At 37.6% G+C, this 27,474-nt stretch overlaps 1 protein-coding gene across 3 annotated transcripts in view; it reads left to right on the top strand.

Annotated features, from left to right (window-relative positions):
- TRRAP (transformation/transcription domain associated protein) overlaps window positions 1-27,474 on the top strand; it is a 75,205-nt gene that overhangs the window by 21,170 nt on the left and 26,561 nt on the right. For all 3 annotated transcript variants that reach the window (XM_074553333.1, XM_074553334.1, XM_074553332.1), the window contains 31 exons: window positions 165-425; window positions 1,390-1,551; window positions 1,862-1,958; window positions 2,406-2,527; window positions 3,944-4,114; window positions 4,818-4,886; window positions 8,603-8,722; window positions 9,042-9,161; window positions 9,506-9,670; window positions 10,089-10,270; window positions 10,539-10,737; window positions 11,152-11,280; window positions 11,891-12,157; window positions 12,683-12,889; window positions 13,751-13,909; window positions 13,999-14,133; window positions 14,308-14,418; window positions 15,259-15,405; window positions 15,715-15,928; window positions 16,618-16,743; window positions 18,356-18,502; window positions 19,647-19,849; window positions 20,531-20,652; window positions 21,489-21,702; window positions 22,464-22,643; window positions 22,971-23,117; window positions 23,732-23,851; window positions 24,145-24,432; window positions 24,989-25,126; window positions 25,509-25,621; window positions 26,130-26,265. In XM_074553333.1, coding sequence (XP_074409434.1) covers window positions 165-425; window positions 1,390-1,551; window positions 1,862-1,958; window positions 2,406-2,527; window positions 3,944-4,114; window positions 4,818-4,886; window positions 8,603-8,722; window positions 9,042-9,161; window positions 9,506-9,670; window positions 10,089-10,270; window positions 10,539-10,737; window positions 11,152-11,280; window positions 11,891-12,157; window positions 12,683-12,889; window positions 13,751-13,909; window positions 13,999-14,133; window positions 14,308-14,418; window positions 15,259-15,405; window positions 15,715-15,928; window positions 16,618-16,743; window positions 18,356-18,502; window positions 19,647-19,849; window positions 20,531-20,652; window positions 21,489-21,702; window positions 22,464-22,643; window positions 22,971-23,117; window positions 23,732-23,851; window positions 24,145-24,432; window positions 24,989-25,126; window positions 25,509-25,621; window positions 26,130-26,265 — 4,971 coding nt within the window. The remainder of the gene's footprint in view (window positions 1-164; window positions 426-1,389; window positions 1,552-1,861; window positions 1,959-2,405; window positions 2,528-3,943; window positions 4,115-4,817; window positions 4,887-8,602; window positions 8,723-9,041; window positions 9,162-9,505; window positions 9,671-10,088; window positions 10,271-10,538; window positions 10,738-11,151; window positions 11,281-11,890; window positions 12,158-12,682; window positions 12,890-13,750; window positions 13,910-13,998; window positions 14,134-14,307; window positions 14,419-15,258; window positions 15,406-15,714; window positions 15,929-16,617; window positions 16,744-18,355; window positions 18,503-19,646; window positions 19,850-20,530; window positions 20,653-21,488; window positions 21,703-22,463; window positions 22,644-22,970; window positions 23,118-23,731; window positions 23,852-24,144; window positions 24,433-24,988; window positions 25,127-25,508; window positions 25,622-26,129; window positions 26,266-27,474) is intronic.

The following is a 27,474-nucleotide window of genomic DNA, read 5'->3' as shown; positions in this document are numbered from 1 at the left end:
CAAAAGAACACAGATTCACTGTCACTTATCAGAGAATCACTAAGCTTAGTTGAAAATCAAAATGACAGGATTCATCAAAATCAAATTCTAAGTTGATGAGTAATGTGTAGATTTGAGATCTTTGTCCTGTACTTAGCTGATAAAAATGATCTCTGATGCCTCAGGTTTCCAATGGAGCAGTTGCTATGGCAAAGACCACATTAGAACAGCTCTTGATTAGATGTGCAACTCCTTTAAAAGATGAAGAAAAAACAGAAGAAATCCTTGCAGCACAGGAAAAATCTTTCCATCATGTCACACATGACCTTGTTCGAGAAGTGACCTCTCCAAACTCCACTGTGAGAAAACAAGCCATGCATTCCTTGCAGGTGCTTGCACAGGTCACTGGCAAAAGTGTCACAGTCATCATGGAGCCACATAAAGAGGTAAGCAGAAATATTCACTGAACTGGAGCTTAAAGTTTTTTTCCAGTTTAGATTTGCAGAAATGCTTTCTTGGTATGTTTTTGCATGCTAATAAATTAAGTTCATAGTGCTTTGATGGCATGTGTTTGTCATTTGCTAACTTTTGTTGTTCAGACATGCACAATGGCTAAAGCACTACAGAGATTCATACCAGCTCTGCCTGACTCTTAACCAGTATTTATACTGTCTTCAGGGTGATTTACTTCCTTAAATTATGGTCTGCTCATCCTGCCACCAATCAGACATAGGCTAGGCCATATAGGCGCTACATTTTGACACTCAGTTTTGTTATTCTGTAAATATGTGGCATTATTGCTGTGCCTTTCCCTATCCAGAAAGAGACTATGAAATTGAAAGCTGGTTGAAATACTTTTGGCTGGATACTCCTTAAAACTGATATTGTTTAATCTTTTGGAAGATAATTGAATACACATAAGTCTAAAGGGCCATGACAATATTCCAGATTATGCTGAGAAATTCCCTAATTGGTATCTTACTTTGCTGAGGTTGTTTAATGAGGAATGTGAGAAGTTGGTGTAATGGAAAAAAGTTAGACAAACTTTCTTGGTCTTCTGATGTTTTAGGAGCTTAAAATGTTTCTTTTTTCTTGACTGTTTGAAATGCTTCAGTCTATGAATTTCTTTGTTGTTCATGATGTTGTGTGAAGTTATTAAATATCATTGATCTGTTCACAGAGAGTATGTATTAATTACAGCTACTACACTGATTTGTGAATTGACTATGAATCAAAGTAATTCAGAGAATTACTTTTCCTCTAGCTTAATTTCTTTTCAAGGCACATCTGGGGTCACAATAGAAAATGGATAGAAACCTAGAGCCATGACTAATGGTGTCTTCTCAGTGGCTGGGTCTGTGGGCTCATTTCAATAGCTGCTAATTCAGTAATTTAAATTCCATCATGTAGGTCCTCCAGGACATGGTTCCCCCTAAAAAGCATTTGCTGCGGCACCAACCTGCAAACGCCCAGATTGGCCTGATGGAGGGAAATACATTTTGCACAACCCTGCAGCCCAGATTGTTTACAATGGATCTGAATGTTGTGGAACACAAGGTTTTCTACACAGAGGTACTTTGTTTTTATGTTCTCATCTTTGAATGTAGATGCTTCTGTATGATGGCATAAGTACTTTCATTGTTAAAAATACATATTTTTCTTTGTGCATTTTAAACTTTGACTGAAATGCAAGAATTTTCCTTTTGAAACTTCAAGTGAAGTCTGCTTTGCCTGCAGCAGTCAATGCAGAAGATCCTCTGGTTTTGAGTTAAGACAAAACCAAATTGCTGTGGATGAAAAGCTGTCTGTAAAGGTGGGGGTGAGATACTGGTGTTTCAAATATGAGTAGCAATATTAAAATGACTGTTTATTTTTTCCCTAGTTACTGAATTTGTGTGAGGCTGAAGATGCTGCCCTAATGAAACTACCTTGCTACAAAAGTCTTCCATCACTTGTACCTCTTCGAATTGCAGCCTTAAGTAAGTAAAACCTCCTGAACAAAACTTGATGCAGTTAAGTGTCCTTGTGAGCAATGGGCAGTCTGCTTCCTGAGATCAGCAGAAAACCTCAGCACTGGAAGACTGATGACTGCTCTCCTGAGGTTACAGTTTAATGGAGAGAATAATGGGAAAGTATTGCTGCCTTCTTAATGACTAGAATTCAGTTTTCTGAAAGGAACCCAAAATATTTTAAGATTAATTATGTTATAAAGCATTAGGAAAACTATGGAATGTTAATAGAATTCTCTTTCTTTTACTATTTTATGATGCCTGTTGATTTTGGCAATGCACACAGTACTTTAGTTGTCTGCAATGTGAGATGACAAAAAGAAACTGTAAGAGAAGCAGTGGAGAATTAGGGTTTATTTTCTCCTCTCCTTTGAAATTGAGTTAACAAAGAGAACAAATTTACTTTGATATTTGCAGATGCTCTAGCTGCCTGCAATTACTTGCCTCAGTCAAGAGAGAAAATCATTGCTGCACTTTTCAAGGCACTGAATTCAACAAATAATGAGCTGCAGGAGGCAGGAGAAGCATGCATGAGAAAGGTGAATGTATTAAAACAACATTCCTTTTGAGGTCATTGTTCTCTCTGCTTTACTTCCTTGATACAAGACTTCTTGGGAAAGCTCTCTACAGGAAATATTGTTGCTCTTTTCAGTTTTTGTTAGTGATTCTGATAAAAGTTTGTGTCAGATGTGTTTGTTTGGGATTTGGACTTTGTAATAAAGAATTATCCAGCTTGCAATTAAGAATTATAAGCTCTTGGATAAGGATCATGGTAAATCTTTCAGTCTTTCTGTGCAATCTTTCCCTCTTTCTGTTGGTCTGGTCTTTGAAGTGAGCCTTCTTTTGTAAATAGCTTCAGTCCTTCTCAGCTGTCTTGCAAACGTGCAGGCTTGACTTTATTGTAAAATTTGTATGTTTTGTCTGTGTTCCTAAAAGAAGTGATGGAGATCCCATAGTTGGTTTTGGACAGCAGAGTTAGACCTGAATCACAGTGTGATGGTTACCTTAAGGAACAGGGTCCTGGCTGTCCTGTTTGAGGTCAGAATTTGTGCCTGACACTGCCCTGTCTGACCTGTGGATGCTACATTATCGTCTATAAAGGCTGGAAAAACAGGGAAAGGATATTTTTCATCATGATTTGTTGTTCAGTAGCTGTGCCTAATTCTGATTCAGCAAGATTTTAATTCCATTCTTTTAAATGAAAAGAAAAAAGCTAATGAAATTACTTAGAGCCTCTTTGTAATGCTGTGTAGATGGGCTGACATGGAGCAGAGAATGTAACTGCAGTAATACTGGTGGTTTGCATTTGTTTGTGCCATTGACTGGCCAGAGGTTGTGTGACTTTTTATGTCACTGTGGTCATGAGAGGGAATGAACTTATCATTTATGGCTTGTTAACAGCACAGTTGGGTTGAGAGGTAGCAAATAAGGGTTGTTCTGACCTATACATCAGATTTGTCTGCCTGTTTTTCTCCTGGGATAAACTCATGCCCACAGGATATTTGGTTATGACAGGAAATATTCTCTCTGGCTGCTTGCAGCCAGGCTCTTTTGACCTTTTCTGTTGCTCAGGATGCATGCAGATTGTAATACAGAAATTTGCTCTATTGCCTTCAGCCAGATTCACAGGCAGTTTTATTATAGTGGCTAAGTAATTTGTTCATAGCTGTGTATTTAATTTATAGCTGTAGCAGATTTTCAGTCTGTCTGTAATTATGATCTCCTACTTGATTATTTTATGAAATGTCCTGCTCTGTGTCAGAAATACCTGAGTGCTTCCCAAATCTATCTTGTCACTGTGTCAATTTCCAACAGTAGATGTTGCTTGAACTATTGTACTGAAGGAACAAAATAAAAGAAGAAAAATCCAGTCAGCTGAATCTATTTTAAGAAAAATGCTTGCACAAAAGTCACGTCCCTCTCCACCTGTATCTTAATTGTGCACTCTCCTGCAGTTCTTGGAAGGAGCTACCATAGAGGTTGATCAAATCCATACCCACATGAGGCCATTGCTGATGATGCTGGGGGACTATCGGAGTCTGACCCTCAACGTTGTGAACCGCCTGACCTCAGTCACCAGGCTTTTCCCAAACTCTTTCAATGATAAATTCTGTGATCAGATGATGGTAAGACCATCCAAGTTTTTATTTTAGTTCTTCCAGAATAAATTTTCTTCTAGCCACTATTCTTATTGGAGAAAAATCAAAGAAGTTCAGCAGTGACTCAGTGTATATGTTGGAAGTAAGAGATTTTTGTTTCACAATTAATAAAAAGCTCCAATTTCTTTGAATATTTTGAGTAAATTTCTAAAGGGCTTCTAAACAAAAAAAGTTAAGAGATTTTATTTTTTAGTGAAGACAACTAGTTTTGCTAAGGTTTGTTTGGACAAATTTATCTTTAAGCAAGGTGCCACTTGCACCTTTAACAATTTTACTTCTCAATGCACTTAATCTGTTTTGGTGCTTTCTTGATTTATAAAATTTTGGGAGGTATTGCTCTGTTTATTTGCAGTGTTTAAGCTGAATATGTGAATTCTTTATCCCCTTTGCATGAATATTTAGATGTATACACATCAAGCAAGTCATCAGAGTGTAAGACTATCAGAATAGATTTTTATATATATATGTACTTATAATCCCTGCTTTCTTGAATATGGGGAGGACTTCTAGCAACAGCAAACTTTTCAAGTTGAGGGAATGAAAATAACTGATAATTCTTCCCTTTGTTTCCTTCAAATAATTATTTCTGCCTCTGTATTTTCTCTTCTAGCATATGCTAAAGTGGAACAGTCTAATTAGAAGAATAATGCTAATTATCCTTTCTTTGTAGCAACACCTGCGTAAATGGATGGAAGTTGTAGTTATTACACACAAAGGTGGACAACGGAGTGATGGCAATGTAAGTTAATGAATGCTTTTGTGTGAGAAGAGAAGAAATAAATAGTATTAATGTTTTGGAATTAAAGAACTCATTCAGTTGTAAATGCTGCCATAACTGATTACACACTGATGCTTTGTTACAAGCTAACAGACTTGTTGGATTAAATGTAGAATATTGAATATCTGTTAGAAGTCTCAGGAAGAGGAGCTTCTTATCTGCTGACAATGGTTACTTTAGAGACGGTTCTAGGTTAGTGTGGGAGCAGCTCAAGCATTTGTATTTCTTTTCCCCCTCAGGATTTTCTGCTTAGAAATCTGTTCACTGGAATGGCTGATGAGCTCAGCAGCATAATCTCCCATTTTTCATTAATATGTTTGATGTTCATAATATAGTCTTCTGAAAATTATACATAATGATAACATAATCCCAGTTAATTTAAAATTTAATTTACTTAAACCAAGTTCAATATTTACTAGTTGGGATCCCATTAAAATCACTCTCCCAGTGGAACTAATGGCCTCAGTGTAGAAGCATGGGAAGCTGATCACTTCCCTTCTAAATGGAAAACTGTGCAGTGTAATGTCAATACTGTGTGCTCTTAGCAATACTGATGGGAATTCCTGCTTCAGTGCAGTTTCCTGTACATTACCAGAGGTCTCACAATTCTATTAATAATTTACTAAATGCTTTTATTAAGTGTTGAGATTTATGTTTGCACCTAAGAAAAAATGGGGGGAATTCTATTAATGTCTTTGTTTCTGAAATTAGAATGAAATTACATTGGCTTTTTATTTCCCTCAAAACATGGAAATGACTTAATGGCTTTTCATTTTTCTTTCCTGTCTTTGCAAAGAGAGCTTTTAATCTGAATTTAGTCATTACTTTACATTAGACCTAGATGTTCTCTAATGAAATAGAGTAATTGGTTTCTAATGTTTTAACTAAAACACTGCATTCTTCAGTTAACCTCATTTTATTAATGCCAGAGTAGTTCTAAGGCCTTATATACTTTTGGGATTCACTTTTCCTCAAATGTGATTATTACAAATTTCTTGCAGATCTTTTTGCAGCAATAATCTTTTAAACCACAATGTGGCACCTCCAGAACAGTTTTTCTTTTTTTTGTCACTAAGTCATGTTTACTTGTAAATTCCCCTGATTTTAATGGTTTCTGTTGATGTTTTCTGTGTAGTTATGTATTTAGAGAGATAAGGTGAGTGGGGAGTGCACACTAGACAGTTGAGAAAGAATCTGGAGGGACAAGAGAAGTCTGAAAACATTTCAAGTAGAATTGTGTCAATGCAAAGCTGATTGTATATTAGTTTTCTGCTTCCTAGTTGATGCTCCAAAGTTTCCTTAAAAATACAAACTCTAAGAAGCTGCAGGAGCACACAGCTTGGTCTTTGTACAGTTGCTGTGGCAGGCTGTGTTCAGGTGTCTGTATGTATATTGTGCTGTTGGGGTGGTGAAACTGGTGGTCAGTTATTGCAGGTGGCATTTCACATCTCTCCTTTCTTCATGATCCTAGTGAGATTCCAGCATCTGAGACACTCATTAAAAGCAGTGTTGGGGAGTAGGCTGGATCGTTCAGGCTGTGTGGTTGAGTAGAGGAGCTGCTAAATGCTCAGTGGAGAGCAGAAGTGACCAGGAAAGCCTGGTGTGCCCTCCCTACGCTGGTGCTGTTCCAAGCATTCCATTCTTTTCCAGCAGCATGGGATGAAGGTGCCCTTTGATGATGGTGTCAGGCGCTTCTCCAGCATTGTGCACATAAAGGCTGGTCAGAAAAGCTTCTTACAGAATAGTTAAATGGTCTTGGATTGAGTTTTCACATGAAAATGGTAACTACAGGCAAACTGAAAAATTAGTTAACAATGCTGCCTAGTGATGACTGCTGTAAAGATCCACACTGATGCCAGAACAACTAACCCTTGTTCACCTAAATAATTTATGGCAGTCTTGCTGTGATCCTGAGCTGTCATCTGGCTGTTTAGAGAAATGAAAAAATTAAAATGTAATATATAAGTAGTGATTAAAATCTAATTCATTGGTCCAGGGAATAAAATATTTGATTTAAATCTTGCTTCCTCTCTTCCTTGCCTCTCCAAGGAAAGGCATGGGATTTCAGGTCATGTCTGGTAATTGAAAGAATAAGTTTTGAGTAGATGGTTGCCTCCAGCTGTCCCTCTTGGGAGAGGGTGGAAATTTCCATGGTAGAAATTCTGCATCACAGCCTAGGAGGAGTTTAGAGGACTTCATAGCTTGGTAGCTCAAGTACTGAAAGTGGTTTTGTAATAGATGGTGGCCAAATTTGTCTTCAAAGATGCTATAGTGTTGTTTCCTCTGAATTAATCATCTCTATTATCTTTTTTATTCAGTTAAAATATTTGAGAAGCTATATCTGATCAATGTAAAAGTAGAAAAAAGGATGAATTTCATCCTAGTTCTTTGGAGGGCAATTTGGAGCATGTGAGATGCTCATTGTCTCTGTTCCTTCTGTTTGAGATGAGGAAGTAACTGAGCTGAAGTTAGACTACAGCCTGAAGAATGGCATGTGCTGATTTGTACATTTATTTGATATTTTTGTGGGCTTTTTCCTTTCATGCTGTGACTTCTGCTTTGGTTCAGCCTGCCATGGAAGGGGTAGAGGTGAGAACTCAGTGCAGGCACCAGGAAATTTTTTTGTTGTCATGGTTTCTTTTGTTGTTGTTTTGTTTGCTTTTATTTTTTCTTTTAACTTGTGGTTTGTTAGTTTTATCGTTGTGTTTTGGGCACAGTGCATTGTGCCTTTGAGTGCAGTGCTGTGAATTGTCTTCTGTTTATCTGTGCAGAGCTGTTTTGATCACGTTGCAGTTAAGGATGTTGAACATGTTTGTACCAGGAAGAGCAGGATTTTTAGTTTCTGTGAAGGCATAAGTGGTTTCAAAAGGTTTTTATGTATTCTCAGCCCTGCCCTTCAGTCCATGAGAGGGGTCTTGTGGGGTCTGTCTGGGCAGGTTAGGTTAAAGGAGTGGAGCTTAATGTTTTGTGTTTAAATTCAGTTGAGAAAATGTAATGCACTTGATAAAATCATCTTGGATACTGGAACTTGGTTTCAGAGAGATGGTGAGGGTGGTTTCATTGTTTTGGTTTTTCCTTTTCCTTTTCTTCCTGAAGGAAATCTACACTCTAGCTAGCTGAAATACAGTCTCTATTTAAATCACACAATGAAAAAAATGTAAAATGATTTTGGACTTCTGGAGAATTTAATATCTAGTGAGAGAACAGAGCTGACTTTACAGTAACCAGCTGTTTGTGAGATTGGCTGAACAGTGCTGTGAGAAAGCTGAATCTTTCTTCATGTGTGATGTGGGGGTGTGGGGTGTATTCCAGAAATTGTTTAGGGGGAGGTCTGGCTGTTTGATGCTTGACCCACTTGGTGTAGAGCAGTGAGCACTCTGTAACTCCTCCATCAGCAGTATCATTGCAGTGTTTAGCTCTTATCTGTAAAACACCACTCTACTGGCAAGAAAAATAAAATTTAAACCATGATATTACCAGAGAGAGTAGGGCAGACTTCCACAGGTGCAATTTTTTCATGCATTATGGTAAGTAGATGCTGTATATATGCTAACCTTTTGCATTTGGCTGCTGGCTATGCTATTACAGAGGGGAAAAAAAGAAATAAGATGTGTGATACTGTTTTTATACATTATACCCAGTAATATTTATTTAATTGTCTTTCTTTTTACCTGTAGGAAATGAAGATTTGTTCAGCAATTATAAATTTATTCCATCTGATCCCAGCTGCCCCACAGACTCTGGTTAAACCTCTTCTGGAAGTTGTTATGAAAACAGAACGAGCAATGTTAATTGAGGTAAAAGTGGAAGTTAACACTGCTGAAATTTTTGCTTTATAGTCTTAAACATTAGTGTATGATAATTATAATATTTTCAATATGGCGTGAGAACATTTGATGCTAAAATATGCTCTTCAAGCCTTTAGGAGGTATTAACATTTGCCTTACACCCTTAGAAGTGAAGTTTTGAAAGTATCAATAAATTCTCATCATGCAAGTTCTGAACATTTTGTATCTGTAGAAATGCCAAGTCAAATGTATTTTTCTGAGTGGTAGTAAATTAGTGGGAAGTACTCTATACTCTGCATTTTTAATTTAAGGTTTATGAATTTTTCAGGCTGGCAGTCCATTCAGGGAGCCACTGATAAAGTTTTTGACACGTCATCCATCCCAGACTGTGGAGCTGTTCATGATGGAAGCCACTTTAAATGATCCACAGTGGAGCAGAATGTTTATGGTAAGCTGTTGTGGGGAGAGGAGCTGCAAAAACCCCTCAACTTGACAAATCTGATGAACATCTTTTCCATATTTTTTGCTTGTATGACCTTGTAGTCCTTAATCATGGTCTCACTCTTGACTGCAAGGTTCCTCTCTCTGGTTTTGTATTTGTTTGTCCTGAAGTGTTGATTTTACACCTTTCCAGATCATGTAAGGCTATTACTGAAGTCTAGATGTTATTTTTATATCCATGAAATACAACCTCTGCAACTTTAGTGTGGCATATAAAAACTACAGGATGATATAGTCGCCTGATATTTTGGCTTTTAAAGGTTATTAAAATTATTTCTTCCCCTTTTGCAGAGTTTCTTGAAACATAAAGATGCCAAACCTCTGCGGGATGTCCTGGCAGCTAATCCCAACCGATTTATCACCCTGCTGCTGCCTGTGGGCGCCCAGGCAGCCGTGAGACCTGGCTCCCCCAGCACCACCACCATGCGCCTCGACCTGCAGTTCCAGGCTATCAAGGTGCTCATTTATCTTGTTTGTCTCTGCACTGAATGGCTGAAACCTCTTCAGCTACAAGGCTCTTACATCCAGCCTTTCAGTGAGTGTGTGTGTGTGTGTGTGTGTGTGTGTTACAGCTCATAGAAAACCACTTGTGCAAATGTGGAGTGTTTGTAGCCAGAGGTGCTTTGAGAAGGGAAAAGAGACTCAAATTATCTCTGCTTTTTTTTTTGTCAAGTAGGATACAAGAGGACAGCATGACAACAAAACATAAGTTTATTTTTTAAAATCTAAACTATGTTGTATTTCACTCTTTTGTTTTGCTGTTGAATATTTTAGCACCCTTAATTGACCTTAAGCAAGTGCTCATATATCATTGTTTCTCCTGACAGATCTCTTGTGTGTTGACTGTGCATTTGTCTTGTTTTGCTTTGGACAGATCATAAGTATTATTGTTAAGAATGATGAATGTTGGTTAGCAAATCAACACTCCTTGGTGAATCAGCTGAAACGTGTCTGGGTGAGTGAAGCTTTTCAGGAGAGACATAGGAAGGAGAATATGGCTGCAACAAACTGGAAAGAGCCCAAGCTGTTGGCCTATTGCTTATTGAATTACTGCAAGTACGTAAAATCTTTAGTTCCTAGACCCTGCATGGATTTTTTAAATTTTAATTTTGAAAATATTGTAAAGATGTATAGGCTTACTAAAAATGGAGTTTGCAGTTGTTGAAGAGAAAGTGTAATATATCTCATAATACTGCTATTAGCTTTAAAACCATGCCTGTGGTACTGGCTGCTCTTGCTTCTCTGCTCCTTAAAAAGATGAATTTCATCAGCGTAGTAGTTTGTGTATTTTTTCACAGAAGCTTTGTATTTTATGTTTCCACAGAAGGAATTATGGTGACATAGAGTTACTCTTCCAGTTGCTTCGAGCTTTTACTGGCCGATTTCTCTGCAATATGACCTTCTTAAAGGAATACATGGAAGAAGAGATCCCCAAAAACTACAGCATCCCCCAGAAACGGGCTTTGTTCTTCCGCTTTGTAGACTTGAATGAACCAAACTTTGGAGATGAGCTCAAAGCCAAGGTAACTAAAGCAATTAAATCAAAGAAGCCTGGTATTTAGGTTTAATTTTCTTCTTGGGAGCTAGGGCAACAAAACTCCCTTACTTAAATGTCAACGAGTTTGATAATTGGCAGAGTCATTTAGGTGAAAATATCATACCTGAAGAAGAGCGATAATAAACAGAGACAGCAATTCATCTTGTGCTCAGTGCTGGCTGCTTTAGTTTACACTTTCTAGGAATCTATGCCCTTGGAAGGAAGAAAGAGGGGGAAAAATCAGTGTGTGTCTTTTTTCTTGGGGTTTTATGTATAGTTTCCTTTTGTAACTCAGTCAGTGTGTCCAACAGGCAGGTTTACATGTGGGAATACTTGAATGTTGGCTGCCATTAGAAGAATATAATAGTACAGTAAAATTTGCTTTGTTTATGTTCTCTAGGTGCTGCAACATATCCTGAATCCTGCTTTCTTGTACAGTTTTGAAAAAGGAGAAGGTGAACAGCTGTTAGGCCCCCCAAACCCAGAAGGAGATAATCCAGAAAGCATCACTAGTGTTTTTATAACAAAGGTAACAGTCTTTGTTTACGCTGAAGTGTTTGGAAATGAAAACAAAAGTCAAATGAGAGGAACAACTTTTTCATCCTGCTTTGAATTAGTTGTTCTGTTCCAAATATTATGGTCTGTTATGTTGAATTCCTTCATAATGTTGAATGTGAGATCCATTGGTCATCAGTAGGATGGGACTACAGTTTTCAGTTTATGCTGTTTTCAGATTTGGAATGTGCCTTTATAAATGAAGCTTACTTGGCTATAATCCCAGTGTTTTTATAAGGAATGCTCTCCATGACCCAGCATCAGTGTCTTTCTAATTCACTGCTATTTCATGGAACCAGTCAGAGGCTATAAGACAAATGTTGTTGAAGTGAAGGTTGGGTTTTTTGGTTTTTTTTAATAGGTTAGCAGTTTTGAAGTTCCCAGATGTGCTCATTATTTAAAGATTCACGCTTCAGGATGTTGTTTTGTGGGTACTGAACTGAGTAAAGAAAGCAATTATAATTAGTTCTTAGTCTTCTTAAAAACCACTCAAAAAGCAAAAATTTGGTACTTTGCCGTTATAATAATAAAAGTCACTTTTTTATCAGCTTCATTCTCTCTTCTTTGATCCTGCCTGGAACTAGGTACTTGACCCAGAAAAGCAGGCTGATATGCTGGATTCTCTGAGGATCTACCTGCTGCAGTTTGCCACGCTGCTGGTGGAGCATGCCCCCCATCACATCCACGACAACAACAAGAACAGGAACAGCAAACTGCGGCGCCTGATGACCTTTGCCTGGCCCTGCCTCCTGTCCAAGGCCTGCGTGGACCCAGCCTGCAAGTACAGTGGCCACTTGCTCTTGGCACACATCATTGCCAAGTTTGCCATTCACAAGAAGATTGTTCTGCAGGTATTGACCATGGGCTTGTGTTAAGTTCATGGAGTGCTTTCTTTCGTTGTAAGATTCTGAGTAGAAGCTGCACAGTGGTTTTGAGTGCTGAGTGTAATTCACATACCACAAACAAATGCAGAAGCAGCAGGCTAAATGTTTAATACAGATTTGCTTGGGAGTAGGAGAGTGTAGAAAGAAGCAGGAAGAATAAATAAGACAAGTAGATGTTTTGGTTGAATTAGCAAAATTAGGAATGTTTGTTCATTTAAGAGACAGACACTTCAGTTGAGACTCAATGTGGGGACCAAGGGAAAACTTCAAATTGGACAGTGAAGAGGGAGGAAGATAAGGGAATGTAGAGGAAACAGAAATATATGCTCCATGCTTCTGCTGCTGATGTATCATGGTATTTCTAACAAATTATGGGCCTTTAGAGAAAAATGTTTTTTTTTAGAAAACATGTTGTAGTCTCCCTTTCTTTATAAATGCTTTGTTTTTGTAAATGCATTACAGTATTGATGTTGATGAAGCTCTGCTGTTCAGGTTTTCCACAGCCTTCTCAAAGCTCATGCAATGGAAGCCCGGGCCATTGTCAGGCAGGCCATGGCTATCCTGACTCCAGCTGTGCCTGCTCGAATGGAGGATGGACACCAGATGCTCACTCACTGGACACGAAAAATCATTGTGGAGGAGGGCCATACAGTGCCCCAGCTAGTACATATTTTGCACTTGATAGTGCAACATTTCAAGGTACTTGTACTCTTACTCTGGTACTCACTGTATCTCCTGTATCAAGGAACAGTTTGATTAGAAAAACAGCATAATCTGATTTATATGGTTTAGCTTCAAAATGCATCATTTGTCTGTAAAGATACTTATCTATAACTGAATACAACTGTTTAACAGCAATAGCAAGTAATTCATTAAGCTCTGTCATGACTGAAGTTAGAACTCCAAATGTCAGGTTAGAGTCTGCAACATGAATTCATTGCACATGCATTAGCAGTGTTCTTTAACAGGTCTGTGAAGATTCTCCAAGAGTTCTTTTTAAAAAGTGCAGAACTACATTCATTGCCATCTTCCAGTAGTCCTTTTTTGTTTGACTCTATATTCTGTGGGATTAACAAGATCACTTTTATCTGTAGCCAGGGTATGTTGGGAAACATTGAACAAATGGGGGAATGGTACAGAATGTCAACATAGGAACATTTTTTGAAAACACGTATTAAAATGCTATCCAAAGGGACAGCTAATACACATTTTTCAGGAATGATGCCTCAAAAATTTTTGAAAGAATATCTCAGTGTGCTCAGATGTGAGCTGAAGCTCTTTAAAAGGCTTGGAAACAAAATTAGTCTGATTGATCCCTGAGAAAAACCATGAGTGTTAAAAAGAACATGTTCATTTGAATGCATGAAATCAGTAGTCACTACTGAAAGTTATAGCCAAAATGCTATTTTCAGTGCACCAGTTAATTTTCCATATTGCAAAAGGTTTAGCAAACTTTGGAATTGATGACTGTTTTACAATTTTGCTTTATTTCAACTTTGTAGGTTTTGTGTAGAATGTTACTGGTTAATGACTAACATTTCTGTGAAACCATTTTTTCAGGTTTATTATCCTGTGAGACATCACTTGGTTCAGCATATGGTTAGTGCCATGCAGAGACTGGGCTTCACTCCCAGTGTTACAATAGAGCAAAGAAAATTAGCTGTGGATCTTGCTGAAGTTGTTATTAAATGGGAATTGCAAAGAATCAAAGACCAGCAGGTAGGAAATCAAAATAAATGGGTAAACATTGAACTGTTCCACCGTTTAATGTACTTTTTTCTTTAACATGCACATTGCTGATATTTCAGCCAGATTCAGATATGGACTCAAGTGCAAGTGGAGAAGGAGCAAGTTCTGCCTCATCTGCTGTTAAAAGAGGATTGTCTGTGGATTCTGGCCAAGAAGTAAAACGATTCAGGACAGCTACAGGAGCAATAAGTGCTGTAAGAGAAAATCAGGATTTGTTCAGAGACTCTAAGTAGTGTAATTGTTTTTTCCACATGACTCCAAAATCCCTAATTTGAATTGGTTGTAGCTTTAGCAAGTGTTTTAAATCTCTTCTTGTTGTTTTCCTCCTTCAGTCTGGCTGATGGCTTTTGTGCTTTGTGTGCATGCAGGTGTTTGGACGGAGCCAGTCCCTGCCAGGAGCTGATGCCCTCCTTGCCAAGCCCATTGACAAGCAGCACACAGACACTGTTGTGAATTTCCTGATTAGAATTGCTTGCCAGGTACTGTGGTTATTCTGATATGCAGATACCAGTGTGAAGTAGCAGCCAAACCCATAAACCCCTCTTTTCACACAGATCCTTTTAGGCTTGGATTGTTGTAATGTTTCTGTGCTTTTTCATGATTAATTTACATATTTGGGTGATGCTGCAATGTATGCTTGTTCTGTTGCCCAGGTTAAATGTCAAGAATACTTTATCCCAAAATACTTAGAGAGTTTTATAAGGAATGACTGTATCTAGGGGTAATGATTGTAGTTATATTTTCAAAATCCTATACATGGAATTACTTTCCTGCAGCATGTAAAGCTAAAGTTTTTCACCAAATTTGGAGGGAATTAACTTTTCTAGAATGGGAAAAATTATCTGGGTGTGCCTCCAGGCTGACAAATTTTATGGCTTCTGCTCCTGCAGCAGACTGAGCTGGTAAGTAGCATGGGATTTTATATCCCACAGTCCATTGCACAAAATAGATGTGCTCTTAAGTATAAAAATGAATTGAGTAAAGAGCTGCACATGTTTATGGATACCTTGCAAACAGTAAAGACTAACCATCTTGAGTGTGTTCAGAGTTATAGTAATAAAGGATAGCATGAAACTTTTGTTTAAATACACCTTTGATGAGTGATTTGGGTTAATTAGCTAGCAATTTAGACACCAGTTCTGGTGTTTACTATTAGTTGTCAGCTTTTTATGCATTAAATGCTGTGTGACTGTACTGATAAAACTACTTAAGCTCATCCATTTCAGAAATAAGAAATTACATGCTTGCATGGAATGAATAATAAATTAATGACTTGGTTCCAAAAGGGTGTCATTTTGTTAACTCTGATTAACTGCTAGGTAAATGACAACTCCAACACTGCTGGATCCCCTGGGGAGTTGCTGTCTCGACGCTGTGTCAACCTTCTGAAAACAGCTTTGAGGCCAGACATGTGGCCCAAGTCAGAGCTGAAGTTGCAGTGGTTTGATAAGCTGCTCATGACTGTGGTAAGTAACATTCTGGTCCTGTAGGCCTTTAGGTTTCCCTGGGATGTGGGGTGATTGAATACCAGTCATATCTGGATATAGATTTTTACAGTACTAATCTTTTCTTTGTAGTGAAATAAGTAAGTTGTTACGTGTGTAAATTACGGAAGTGGTTATAGTTTGTAGAGCTGCAGTGCTGACTGGTTGATATGGTTTATTTATTTTTGGGGTTTTTTCTTAGTAGGTTTTAACAGATTTGATCTGAGTTCAGTAATCTGTGTAATTCCTGTTTACCCTTACTCACTGCCTTTTTGTATGCTTTCTCTTTAGGAGCAGCCCAATCAGGCCAACTTTGCCAACATTTGCACTGGCTTAGAGGTCTTAAGCTTCCTGCTGACTGTGCTACAGCCCCCTGCTATCCTGAGCAGCTTCAAGCCCCTCCAAAGAGGGGTAGCAGCCTGTATGACCTGTGGCAACACCAAGGTTTTGAGGGCTGTGCACAGTTTGCTGTCTCGCTTGATGGGAATTTTCCCCACAGAACCAAGTGAGTGGTGTTTTCTTCCACCTTTTATCCTTTATTGCTGCATAACTTAAGTGGTTGAGGGGTGGGATGAAAGCACTCTTTGGAATGTGCTAATATTCTGTTTTATGATTCCTGCATTTAATGGTCCATTTTAGCTTACACTTTCAACCTCTGATTAAAAAAGGAAAAGCTGAAAGAAGTAATCATGTGGAATACATCATTATCCATTGACATAAAAACTTAATAACCTGTGGCTGTCGTAACTTTAGTTCAAGAAATGCATGCTATAAATTTAATGTATTTTTGCAATTAGAATTTTTCAGCTGCAGAAGTGCAATTTTTTAGTTATTAAGTTTTGCTGTTTTGCTGAAACAAGGAAGGGAGATAAAGTGTAAAAAAGAAAGGCAATAAATAATATGCTGTGTCTTAATAGAAGCTAATTTAGATAATATTTTCTTGGAAAAAAGTAAATCAGTAATGATTTAAAGACTGCTCATCAAATTGAGTTACTCAGAAGAAGTGAATTATCAAAGACATACTGGTATAATAAAGAGCTTTATATAAATGAGGGATTTGCTTGTGTCATCTTAGATTGTTGACAGTGTAAGACTGCAGAGATGTTTTAGTGACTGTACATTGGCAGTGTGACTGTTCTTTGCCTGTTCTGTGGGTAGTGTTACCAAAACTAAACATATCTCTGAACTCTGCAGGTACCTCAAGTGTGGCTTCCAAGTATGAAGAGCTGGAGTGCCTTTATGCTGCAGTTGGGAAGGTCATTTATGAGGGACTGACTAATTATGAAAAAGCCACCAATGCCAACCCTTCCCAGCTCTTTGGTACGTGTCCCACACCCCTGGCAGCTCTGTGGGAATGCCCCTGGATGAGTCATGTCTTTTATCACAAGTTTCCTTTTCCATAAATCTGATCTGATGCAGAGGAAGCTGTGGGAAGCATTTCAAGCTTGAGAGATTGGCTTGGGATGTCATGTCTGTGAAAAAAGGGAATGGAGGGGGGTTCATTGTCTGCTCCCTGAAGTGACTTGGGAACAATTTTTGGAGGTGGGGAGCTGTAGATCTCCTAGGTGGAAGCTTTTTGTATTCAAAGTACATAGGTGCAGTATTGATATTAGCCAAAAAATAAAGTAAAAGTTACTGGCACCTCCTTACATGGAAAAAAACCAAATCCTGCAGATCCTCTGAGACAGGACAGGACAGTTCAGGGAATCTGTGTAGAGTCTTCTATGTTCCTGCCTTTATTTTACATTTTTTTATGTTATTAGCTGATTTAGATAGTGCATTAAGATTTATGTATTTATAGATCTTAAACTTTCAGTAATCAAGAAATTACAAAAATACTATTTTTTTTGAGTGACAAAATCTGAATTTTTAGCATAGACCATTCTGAAGAGCTGAAATGCTTTTCTTTTCTTGCTTTTTTTGTACTTACTGAACTGCTAGACAACTCAGCTACATAATAGAATGACAAAGATATATAGGAATAATAGAGTTTGGCCCAGAACTGGTTGTGTTGGTAATACAGACCTGAAATTGTACAATGTTGGAAAACCTGCTGATTTAAATGGCAAATGTCCTTCACTGTTGTATTCTGTGAGCTGTGTAGATGGCTGTAATTTTACCTTGGGAATTGCCTATTTGTCAGATGTCAGGAGGTACTTTACATCAAACTAACCATGAAAGATGTTTCTTACATTTTGTCCAGAGCTCCCTTAAAAGCAGCACCACAATCAAGCTGTCAGGAGGTGCATTTTGTAGTAATTCTGTGGCTCAGGGGCTGAGCTTTGTGGGCCAAATTTTGTGCCCATCTGATCAGAAAAATGGAGGCAGGAGCCATTCAATGACCAGAGCATGCTTCTGTTGATATGCTGTGTTAGGTATATTGAGTTAGAAAGTTGCAGTAGTTTTTTTTTAGTAGGTATAATTTTACAGGATGTGTGTGCTTTTTTTTTTTTTAAGGGTGAAGTAGTCAACTTGAATTAACTTCTTCAATCTACAGAAACTGATTTATTAAACTTTATAAAGTTTCTAGATTAGAAAACCCAAGTTAGGATTTCTTAATTACTAAACCCGGGCCTGCTAATTTAAAAGTTTTTCTACTTTTTGCTACTAACATAAATGTGCAATATCAGGAGTAGTTGCATTTTTTAAGGTCTTGGAAATATTTGTTCTCAATCCCTTTCTTCCTGTCCTCCCATTTTGCTGTTCATCACACACTTGTGTGCAAAACTTTGAAATATTTTGATTAGTGCAAAAGTAACCTTTCAGACTTAGTCTAAGGACTAAAGCTGAGACTGAAATTTTTCTGCAAATCTCTCCAGATTTCTAATGTTTGTAACCTGGGTAGTCCCATCCTTCTTTCACGGCATCTGTACCTTACTCAGGTCATGCCCAAGAGAAGTTTTAATTCCTAAAGCCTTGTTTTTATCTCTAGGGACTCTGATGATTCTGAAATCTGCATGCAGCAACAACCCCAGCTACATTGACAGGCTGATCTCAGTTTTCATGAGGTCCCTGCAGAAGATGGTCAGGGAACACCTGAACCCACAGGCAACAGCAGGAGCAGCAGAAGCAAACACAGGTATTACCTTGTACAGTCTGTTAGTGATTAGAAGTGTTAGAAAGTATTAGAATATCTTCATCCTAAAGGGATTCAAATGACTCTGCAGGGTTTGTGTGCATTATAACTTGTTGAAAAATACTTCAGCCTTAGTGAGTAGTGCTACCCCAAAGCATTGAGAGCTAAAAATGCACTTATGAGTTCCAGTTACCTGCTTAATATATGAATTTCATTATTAGCACAGCCTTTTCAGTGAAGGGTTAGTGAAACATTTGCGGAGCTGCAGCATAAATAGAAGTACTGAAATTCTTCAAAGCTTTAGAGGGTTGAGGGGAGAGGGGCTGAATTTTTTTCATTGCTTTGTGCTTTCACTGTTTTTTTTACTCCTTCCTATTTTTTAATATTGGAACAAATGTGTTTGAATGAACTTGTTGAAGCAGATGCTTTAGCATCTCTTTCAGTCAGTATAATTCTGTCTGTTGTCAAATGAATTAGAAAAAATTAGATGTTCTTGTAGAAGAAAACTCAGTGCTGGTAAAGGGCCTTGTAATTTACTAATGAATAAGCTACTGAAGTAAACTTTGAAATAATTGTTGCTGTTAGATTTCCAGCCCATACTTAATTTAATTTTTGAGAACCTTGTAAATTTTATTAACACAGAGAAACAACTGGAAAATTATTAAACTTCATTGATAAGCAAGTCAGGAAATTAGCTGAACAGAATTAGAGAATTAGCTGCATCACAGACAGTTTCTTAAACAAAGTTAATTGTTTTTCAGTCTTAGGAGTCTATAATACCTTTTAAAAAGATTTGTGGAAAGGAAGAAACAGACTTGCCTTTAGGATTTTGAATGGATTTGGTTTTGAAAGAAGTCACAGAATCATAGAATAATTTGGGTTAGAAGGAACCTTAAAGATCATCTAATTCCAACCCCTTGCCATGGGCAGGGGCACCTTCCACTGGACAGTTGTTAAAGCTGCCCTTGGGTTGTGCCTTAGTTGTGTAGGAATGTAAAGCAGTAATTCTGAGCACATCTCTGGGTTGTATTTCCAGGCAACAGATGATGCTGATATTTTTAAAATTACAGCATCTTATCTGGAAATTTTTTTCCTAGGTGGTTCATAGGTGAATACACAACTCTAACCCTTTTTTTTGCATCCATAGCAGGTACAAGTGAACTGGTAATGCTGAGTCTGGATCTTGTGAAAACTCGCCTGGCTGTGATGAGCATGGAAATGAGGAAAAATTTTATACAAGCTATTCTAACATCTCTTATTGAAAAATCCACTGATGCCAAAATTCTTCGTGCAGTGGTAAAAATAGTTGAGGAGTGGGTGAAGAACAATTCCCCAATGGCAGCTAATCAGGTAAATTGAGTAGATGAAGTCATTATTGCTCTCAAATACTAAATAACTCTGGTTAGCCAATATAATTCATCAGTTTTGACAATGAGGTTTGTAATGATCTGTTATATATGTTTAGATGTCCTTGATGGTATTTAGACTATTTTAATTCCCTGTGAAAATAGCTGCAGCTATAGATACTTGGCATTTTATAGGCTTATATTTGATGTTTGATCTCAAATGCTGCTTTGTGGAGAACTTCCTTTAAAGTTTTAAAATACACTTCACATTAACCTGGATAGAAAGACTCTTCAGGGGGAAGATGACTAATGCTGGTATAAATTGTGCTACTCTTTAACATTTTGTGGCCTCCTCAATCTGCCATATTTTTGTTAAGAGTTGAGCTCTTTACAGCCTAGTGCTGTACAAAAGGACCTACACTTTTTATAACATATATCAGAATTTTTTAATCCCTGAACAACTTAAACTTATTTTTAGTCACAATTTTAAAATTCTCCAGCATATATTAAAAGGATGAGTGCTTGAGCTATTTTTATTTTTAAGAACTATGACCTACCAAGCTCTTTTTCAGTACTTTAGAAGCAGAGTCATGTAGAGAATAGCTGAGTTGTAATTTGAATGTGCTAGTTCTCTGCATGTTTTAAGATGAATTGACAAAATTAATCATGTGTTCTTTTACCACAGACACCTACTCTCCGGGAGAAGTCCATTTTACTGGTGAAAATGATGACTTACATTGAAAAGCGTTTTCCAGAAGACCTTGAATTAAATGCTCAGTTCTTAGACCTTGTTAACTATGTCTATAGGTAATTATAGCAATTAATCACTTATTGCAGCTTATTGGTTCATAATTTGTACCATGTATGAACTTTAGAACATGTCATCAATCCTTTTAGTCTGAATTAAGGGATTTTTTTTCCTAAAATGCAAAATCAATTCACTCTACTGAGACCACAGTGCATATTTATGGAATGCAATTTGATAAAAGGAATTCCTTAGTAAGGATTTTTACTTTTGGCACTGATAAAATACCTCCACCCCAACTTCTTCTTTTCTCAAGATACCAAAGCATCCTTGTAGCTGACTGTGGTTACAGCTAAGATCTGTCTTTTCACATTCATAGGATGTAAAGATTATTTTCCCTTGAAACTTAATTGTAAATTACACTTTCAGGAGAGTAACTTTTTCTAGGTAGACTTGAAGATTTGAATCACAATGAAATAATTCAAATAGTCACCTTATCAAGATGCCAGGTATTTAATGATGTACTGCTGCTTCACATTATTTTGCAGTCACTTTGCTGCTGTACTCTGCTGGTTAACTGTGCAAAACTTTGGTGTGCACACAATGCTCAGAAAGTTTTATCAGTCAATACCATTTGTCATTTCAAACAGCATACAGATGTAGCTCAGTGTTTCACAATTATGATAAGATTTTATCCTGAAAGAGTATTTCTGATAGTTCTGGGCAGTTTTACAACAGGCAGCAAAGTTTTCTGTGCTGTTTCTCTCAAAAACTGCACCTGGTATTTGCCACGTGTGGTTTTACAGAATGTAATTTCATGTGGCTTTTAGTCCGTTATACAAAACCTAGGAGTCTTCTCTTTCTAATGGCTCTGTTGTTTAATCTTTATTCATTTTAGGGATGAGAACCTTTCTGGGAGTGAACTTACAGCTAAACTGGAGCCAGCATTTCTCTCTGGTTTGCGCTGTGCCCAGCCACTCATCCGAGCCAAGTTCTTTGAGGTCTTTGACAATTCCATGAAACGCCGCGTGTACGAGCGCTTGCTGTATGTGACCTGCTCCCAGAACTGGGAAGCAATGGGAAATCACTTCTGGATAAAGCAGTGCATCGAGGTAGGGAAACTGCTTGTATCAGTTACATGCAATTAGATAAGTGTTTTATTCCTTATTTTTTCTTGTTGGGTGTAAAGGCACTGTGTGGTGTGCGTTTTGCAGAGTGTATTGTCTGTATCAAAGCTGAAAATACCTAGTCTGCTGCCTCAGCTCCTGTGGTGCTTAAAAAAGCTAAACAGTGAAATGCTGATGCTTGGAAAGTGGCTTTATATAAATGTTTAAATCTGTTTTCTCTGCCAAATAATGACCAGGTTAATACTTCTTAAGGAAAACAGTCTCTTGTAATTGATAATGACTGTGGAAAAAAACCCAAGAATTTTTATAGGAGAAGGTTCCAAGAAAACTGTTAAAGCTGGAATGTTTCCTAACAGTATGACAGCTGTTAGGTGGGATTGCATTGAAATGAAATTGCATCTTTGCCTAGGTTATTTAAAATAAAATGGGACAAAACCTTTTATTTTAACAATTTGCATATTAAAGCATGAATTTAAGGTATCTGTGAACATCCATTTTAAGGATAAAAAGTCTGTATTTATTAGCAAATTGAGGGCACTTAATACATGTGTTAAAAAGTACAAAATTAATAGAATCTCCTAGCCTTTAGGCCTAGGAGATTCTATTAATAAAGGTGATAAATAGGCCTTAAACTTACTATTGCAACTTTTATCTTCTTTTTAAATATTAAACCATGGTGATGCTTTCTTTGAAGTTCTGCAGTGAAATATACGTTCAAAAACTCTTGTTATTTCTCCACGTGGCAGCTGCTGTTGGCAGTGTGTGAGAGGAACACCACGATTGGCACCAGCTGCCAGGGGGCCATGCTGCCCTCCATCACCAATGTCATCAACCTTGCTGACAGCCACGACAGGGCAGCCTTTGCCATGGTCACTCACGTCAAGCAGGAGCCTCGGGAGAGGGAGAACAGCGAATCCAAAGAGGAGGTAACTGAGGGAGAATGCTGTGGAGAAAGCAGTCTCTCTGATGGAATTCAGCTCTTCCTAGTTTCTCACCAGACACCTTTGGAGAATGAGTGATGATTGTTCATGTCTCCCATGGTTTAAGCATGCTTGGGTCTCTCAGAACTCCCATTCATTCATTTAGTCTTTACTTCAGCACTCTAGGCAATTACAGATTTGAACCTGGAGAAGGAGCAGAAACAGTGAGGTCTGAAATAAATTGATCAGGAGGATGTTTTCTATTGTGGAAAACAAGCAAAAGTACACAGAAGACGCCTATTTTTATGTACTGTGTTGTTTATTTCTGTGTAGGATGTTGAAATAGACATTGAATTGGCTCCAGGAGATCAGACCAGCACTCCCAAAACGAAGGAACTTTCAGAGAAGGACATTGGCAACCAGCTGCACATGCTGACCAACCGGCATGACAAATTCCTCGACTCCCTGCGGGAAGTGAAGGTGGGTGCAGCTTGTTGGTGACAAACCACTTTAATCCTGAAACTTCAAACTGATCTGAATTTTTTTTTTTTTTTTATATCTCACATTTCTCATTTTTTAGCTGAGTTTTCTTATTTAGACATCTCTTATAATCTGTAGTGTCTTATGGTAAAAAATACTTAATCCTTCATTTCATTGCTAGTTCTTACTGTATCCCTTTCCTACAAAATGAAATATCGTCCTCCTTCACTCTAAGTATATTTTAACAATTCATTTCAGAAACTACTGATGGCAAACATAGGGTATAGGATGAAAAATGTGTATCAGCATCTTATGATTAAATAATTTCTAAGAAAATCATTTAGCTGAAAGCTATGTTTAAATAACTCCACACTAGCAGCAGCTCTATCCAATTAACCTGATGATTCCTATTACTAAGATGATCAACATCTTCCATTTTTCCTTCTTTTTTTTGATGGTTGCAGTAATGAATCAGAGTCTTGATCAACATGAAAGTAGGATTAAATTTTTGTTGAAAAGACATTAGTATTACTACTGAATCAACTGTATAACTGAACTGTTTTGCCACAGGATTAATTGTATTTTCCTGTTTCTGTACATCTGTCTGTTTCCAGACGGGAGCGTTGCTGAGTGCCTTTGTTCAGTTATGTCATATTTCTACACCTTTGGCAGAGAAGACTTGGATACAGCTATTTTCACGGCTTTGGAAAATCTTGTCTGACAGACAGCAACATGTGAGAACCTCTCTCTCTCTCCCATTTGCAGATTCCTCTTTGTAAATGACTGCTGTTCCAGGAAAATGTGTTTGTGTGGTGACTTTGTTCACTGGCTTTGAGATGTTTGCCATTCTCAGCCTGTTGAATGCTGTGTACCTGTATCAATACATCTTTTGAAAGAAATACTCTTTCATTTTACAAAGAGAAATGTACTTATTGAAGGGTTTTTCCCTGTACTAGAGAGACGTTAAATCTGATTACTCTAATTGAAGAATCTGAATAGACAGATAATATGGTGTTTTTTCTTTTAGGCTCTGGCAGGTGAAATAAGCCCTTTCTTGTGCAGTGGAAGCCATCAGGTGCAGAGGGATTGCCAGCCAAGTGCCCTGAACTGCTTTGTGGAAGCAATGTCACAGTGTGTTCCTCCCATTCCCATCAGACCTTGTGTGCTGAAATACTTGGGGAAAACTCACAACCTCTGGTTTCGTTCCACACTCATGCTGGAACATCAAGCCTTTGAAAAAGGACTCAGTCTGCAGATTAAACCTAAGCAGACAACAGAATTTTATGAGCAGGAAAGCATAACTCCTCCTCAACAGGTAGTGTTATATTTATTGAAATACCTTGTGAAACATAAAGAGAAAAACCTAACACTGACAAATCCTTGACTAAACCATGTCCCCAGTGTCACATTTTACATGTATTTTAAATACCTCCAAGAACAGTGACTCTAGCATTACCCTGGGCAGCCTGTTCCAGTGCTTTACAACCTTTTCAGTAAAGACATTTTTTATAATATCAAATCTAAACCTCCCCTGGTGCAACTTGAAGCTGTTTCCTCTTGTCCTATTGTATTATTGACTTGTTTAAAAATTTTGGTTTTTTATGATTTGATCTGTTGTGTTAGGGAAGATAGGCAAGAGTCAGTGTACAAGCCTTAGGATGTTTTTGTCATGCAGTGTTGTTTTCAGTACATGGTTCTTACTAATTTCTTCCCTTCTGGAGTTTTAAGGAGAATTTTAATAAGTTTTGTAAGCCCTTCTCTGTTTCCATGTCTTTCTTAGCTTGTCTCAGTGTAGAACATGGGGTTTGCTACCTACTATGCTTTATAAAGACAGCTTAACTGTGGAGAAATATGTGTTCTTAACCTTGCAGGAAATCCTGGATTCCCTTGCTGAGCTCTACTCTTTGTTGCAAGAGGAAGATATGTGGGCTGGGCTGTGGCAGAAACGCTGCAAATTCCCAGAGACAGCAACTGCCATTGCTTATGAACAGCATGGCTTTTTTGAACAGGTACAGTCTTGATTTTAGTAATTATCTGAGTAGTTCTACTGTCAGGATAAATATTCTGGTCAGCAGAAAAGACTTCTGAATATTAATTATTAACTTCAGTCTTCTAAAATGGAAATGCCATGGCTTCTCTACTGTCTACAGTAGTAGTTTGAGGCCTTTTAATACTGAGGTAAGGTGAAATTTTTGTGCACACCCATCAGATTTTCATGACATTTGTCAAGCTGTCAAGTAATAGCTATATTCAGGAATGAATTTAACACACTTGACTTTTTTTTTTTCAAGTCTGTGAAGGTTTTCTTATCACTTGTTCTTAAAAATAAAAGAGTATTGAGCTATTGTGTACATAGCAGATGGAAACCTGGAATGGTTGAATTTTCTTTAGGCACAAGAAACTTATGAAAAAGCAATGGAGAAGGCTAAAAAAGAGCATGAAAGGAGCAATGCTTCCCCTTCCATCTTTCCTGAGTACCAGCTCTGGGAAGACCACTGGATTCGGTAAGACTTGGAAGCTGATGTGGAACAATTCTTTTATCCTGCAATAGAAACAAAATACCCTGCTCTTGGTTTAAAGCATTAGTTATGAGAATAAACTTACCTCAGGACTTAGCTCAGATACAGAGAAAACCTGAGGGAATAAAAAAAGCTATTTTGTATTCCCTTAACAGAGCCTCAGAAGTGATATGCCTGAATTGCTGTAAAAATGTAATTTGCTATTGGTGGAAACAGACTGGAGTTAAAATTTGTTTTTCCTATTTAAAATGGTTGTTCTGGGAGACACAAAATGCAGCTCTTCCCTGTTCACAGATTTCTGTATTATAACTGATAATAAATAAATAAAAAAAAGTCTTCCCATCTGGATAAAACTTCTGCAGTGCTTGCAAAGCTGTTTGTAGACGAACAAATACGCAGATAATATTCTGATACACAAACATTTATTGTCACTTTTATTGATATTTTTGGGGTTTTTTGGTAACAAAATTGACACTGCATTTGATTTTCTTAGTTGCTCAAAAGAGTTGAACCAGTGGGAGCCTTTGACAGAATATGGTCAGTCCAAAGGTCACATAAATCCTTACCTGGTGCTGAAGTGTGCATGGAGGGTCTCAAACTGGATTGCTATGAAGGAGGCTCTGGTGCAGGTGAGTCAGGGCTTTTTGTGCTCATGTTTAGTTTCTCCTCATCCTGCCTTGGGTGTCTTCATTCTGACTGTTTTAGGAACCATCCCATGAGAATAAGCTGGTGGTTGTTGCTCTTGAGGCTGCTGCAAAATGCCAGGCTGCATGGACATCTTGAGCTTCTTGGGGCCAATGGCAGACTTCTGTTGGAGTTGCCAGTAGATTGGAATTTTTTAAAAATGTTGTATAAAGTGTCACTAATCTAAACAAGATGGAAAACATGGGGGGGGGTTGTGTTTTGATTTGGCTTTTCTTTGGCTTGTTTTTTCTGTTTTAAGGAAATATATTCTCTGTTCATGGTAGGTAGAGTTGCTCGTCTGATGAGGTAATATAGAAACATTAACCAGATGTAAAACTGAAATCTAAAAGGTGAGAATACTGCATTAAATCACATTAGAAAGGAACTTGCAGATCTTTCTTGCACTGTTGTATACAGTGGGGCAATACTGGAATTACTGTGCTAAAGATGCCAGAATTTGCAATAAAAGGGTGAAGTACATATTTAAAATACAATGTGAAGCCAAATGTCTAAGCAGCAAACTGCACATGCAACAAAAACTGTCTTATGGGTGCTATTTACATTTTAATTAATTTCTTTTATTCTTATAACACTTAGTATTCTATGTCCTATTTAAGTATGCAATTTCAGAGGCTAAATATAGAAATATATGAGAAAGCTTTAAAGCTTAAAATAAGAACTATATTGTACAGTATATTATAAGCCTTGGGCTTGAAGAGAGTGAAATAGATCATATCTGACAGCTTCTGGTTTTGGACAATTGCAAGTTGAGTGGAAGTGACAACCCTGAGTAAGTGCTGATATGCTGTAGCTGCAGTTGTATTAAATGAAGTATTTTCAGTAATGAGACGTTTATTTTATGACTGAGGAGAAGATGCTGCTGAAGCCATAAATGGAGCCTTTGTGACTCTACTCAGGTTCTTGTAAAAGTGTCAGCACACGTTTGCATAAATATTGGGATCTGAAAGAATAATTGATTCTATGCTGCTGTACCTCACTACTCCAATTTTATTGATATTCTTGAATGTTGCTGTTTCTTGTCAAGTTCCATGGTTGATTCACAAGAGAGGCCAGGGATGATGGCAAATATCTATCAGTTTTTGTAAATCTTTGTGAAAGATTCTTAATAATCTACTCATTAAAGCTGAGCTATT

This window comes from Zonotrichia albicollis, chromosome 16 (genome assembly GCF_047830755.1).
Source record: "Zonotrichia albicollis isolate bZonAlb1 chromosome 16, bZonAlb1.hap1, whole genome shotgun sequence".
NCBI lineage: Eukaryota > Metazoa > Chordata > Aves > Passeriformes > Passerellidae > Zonotrichia > Zonotrichia albicollis.
Note: the sequence above shows the minus strand (reverse complement) of the source record. Positions and strands in the feature narration are given on the sequence as shown.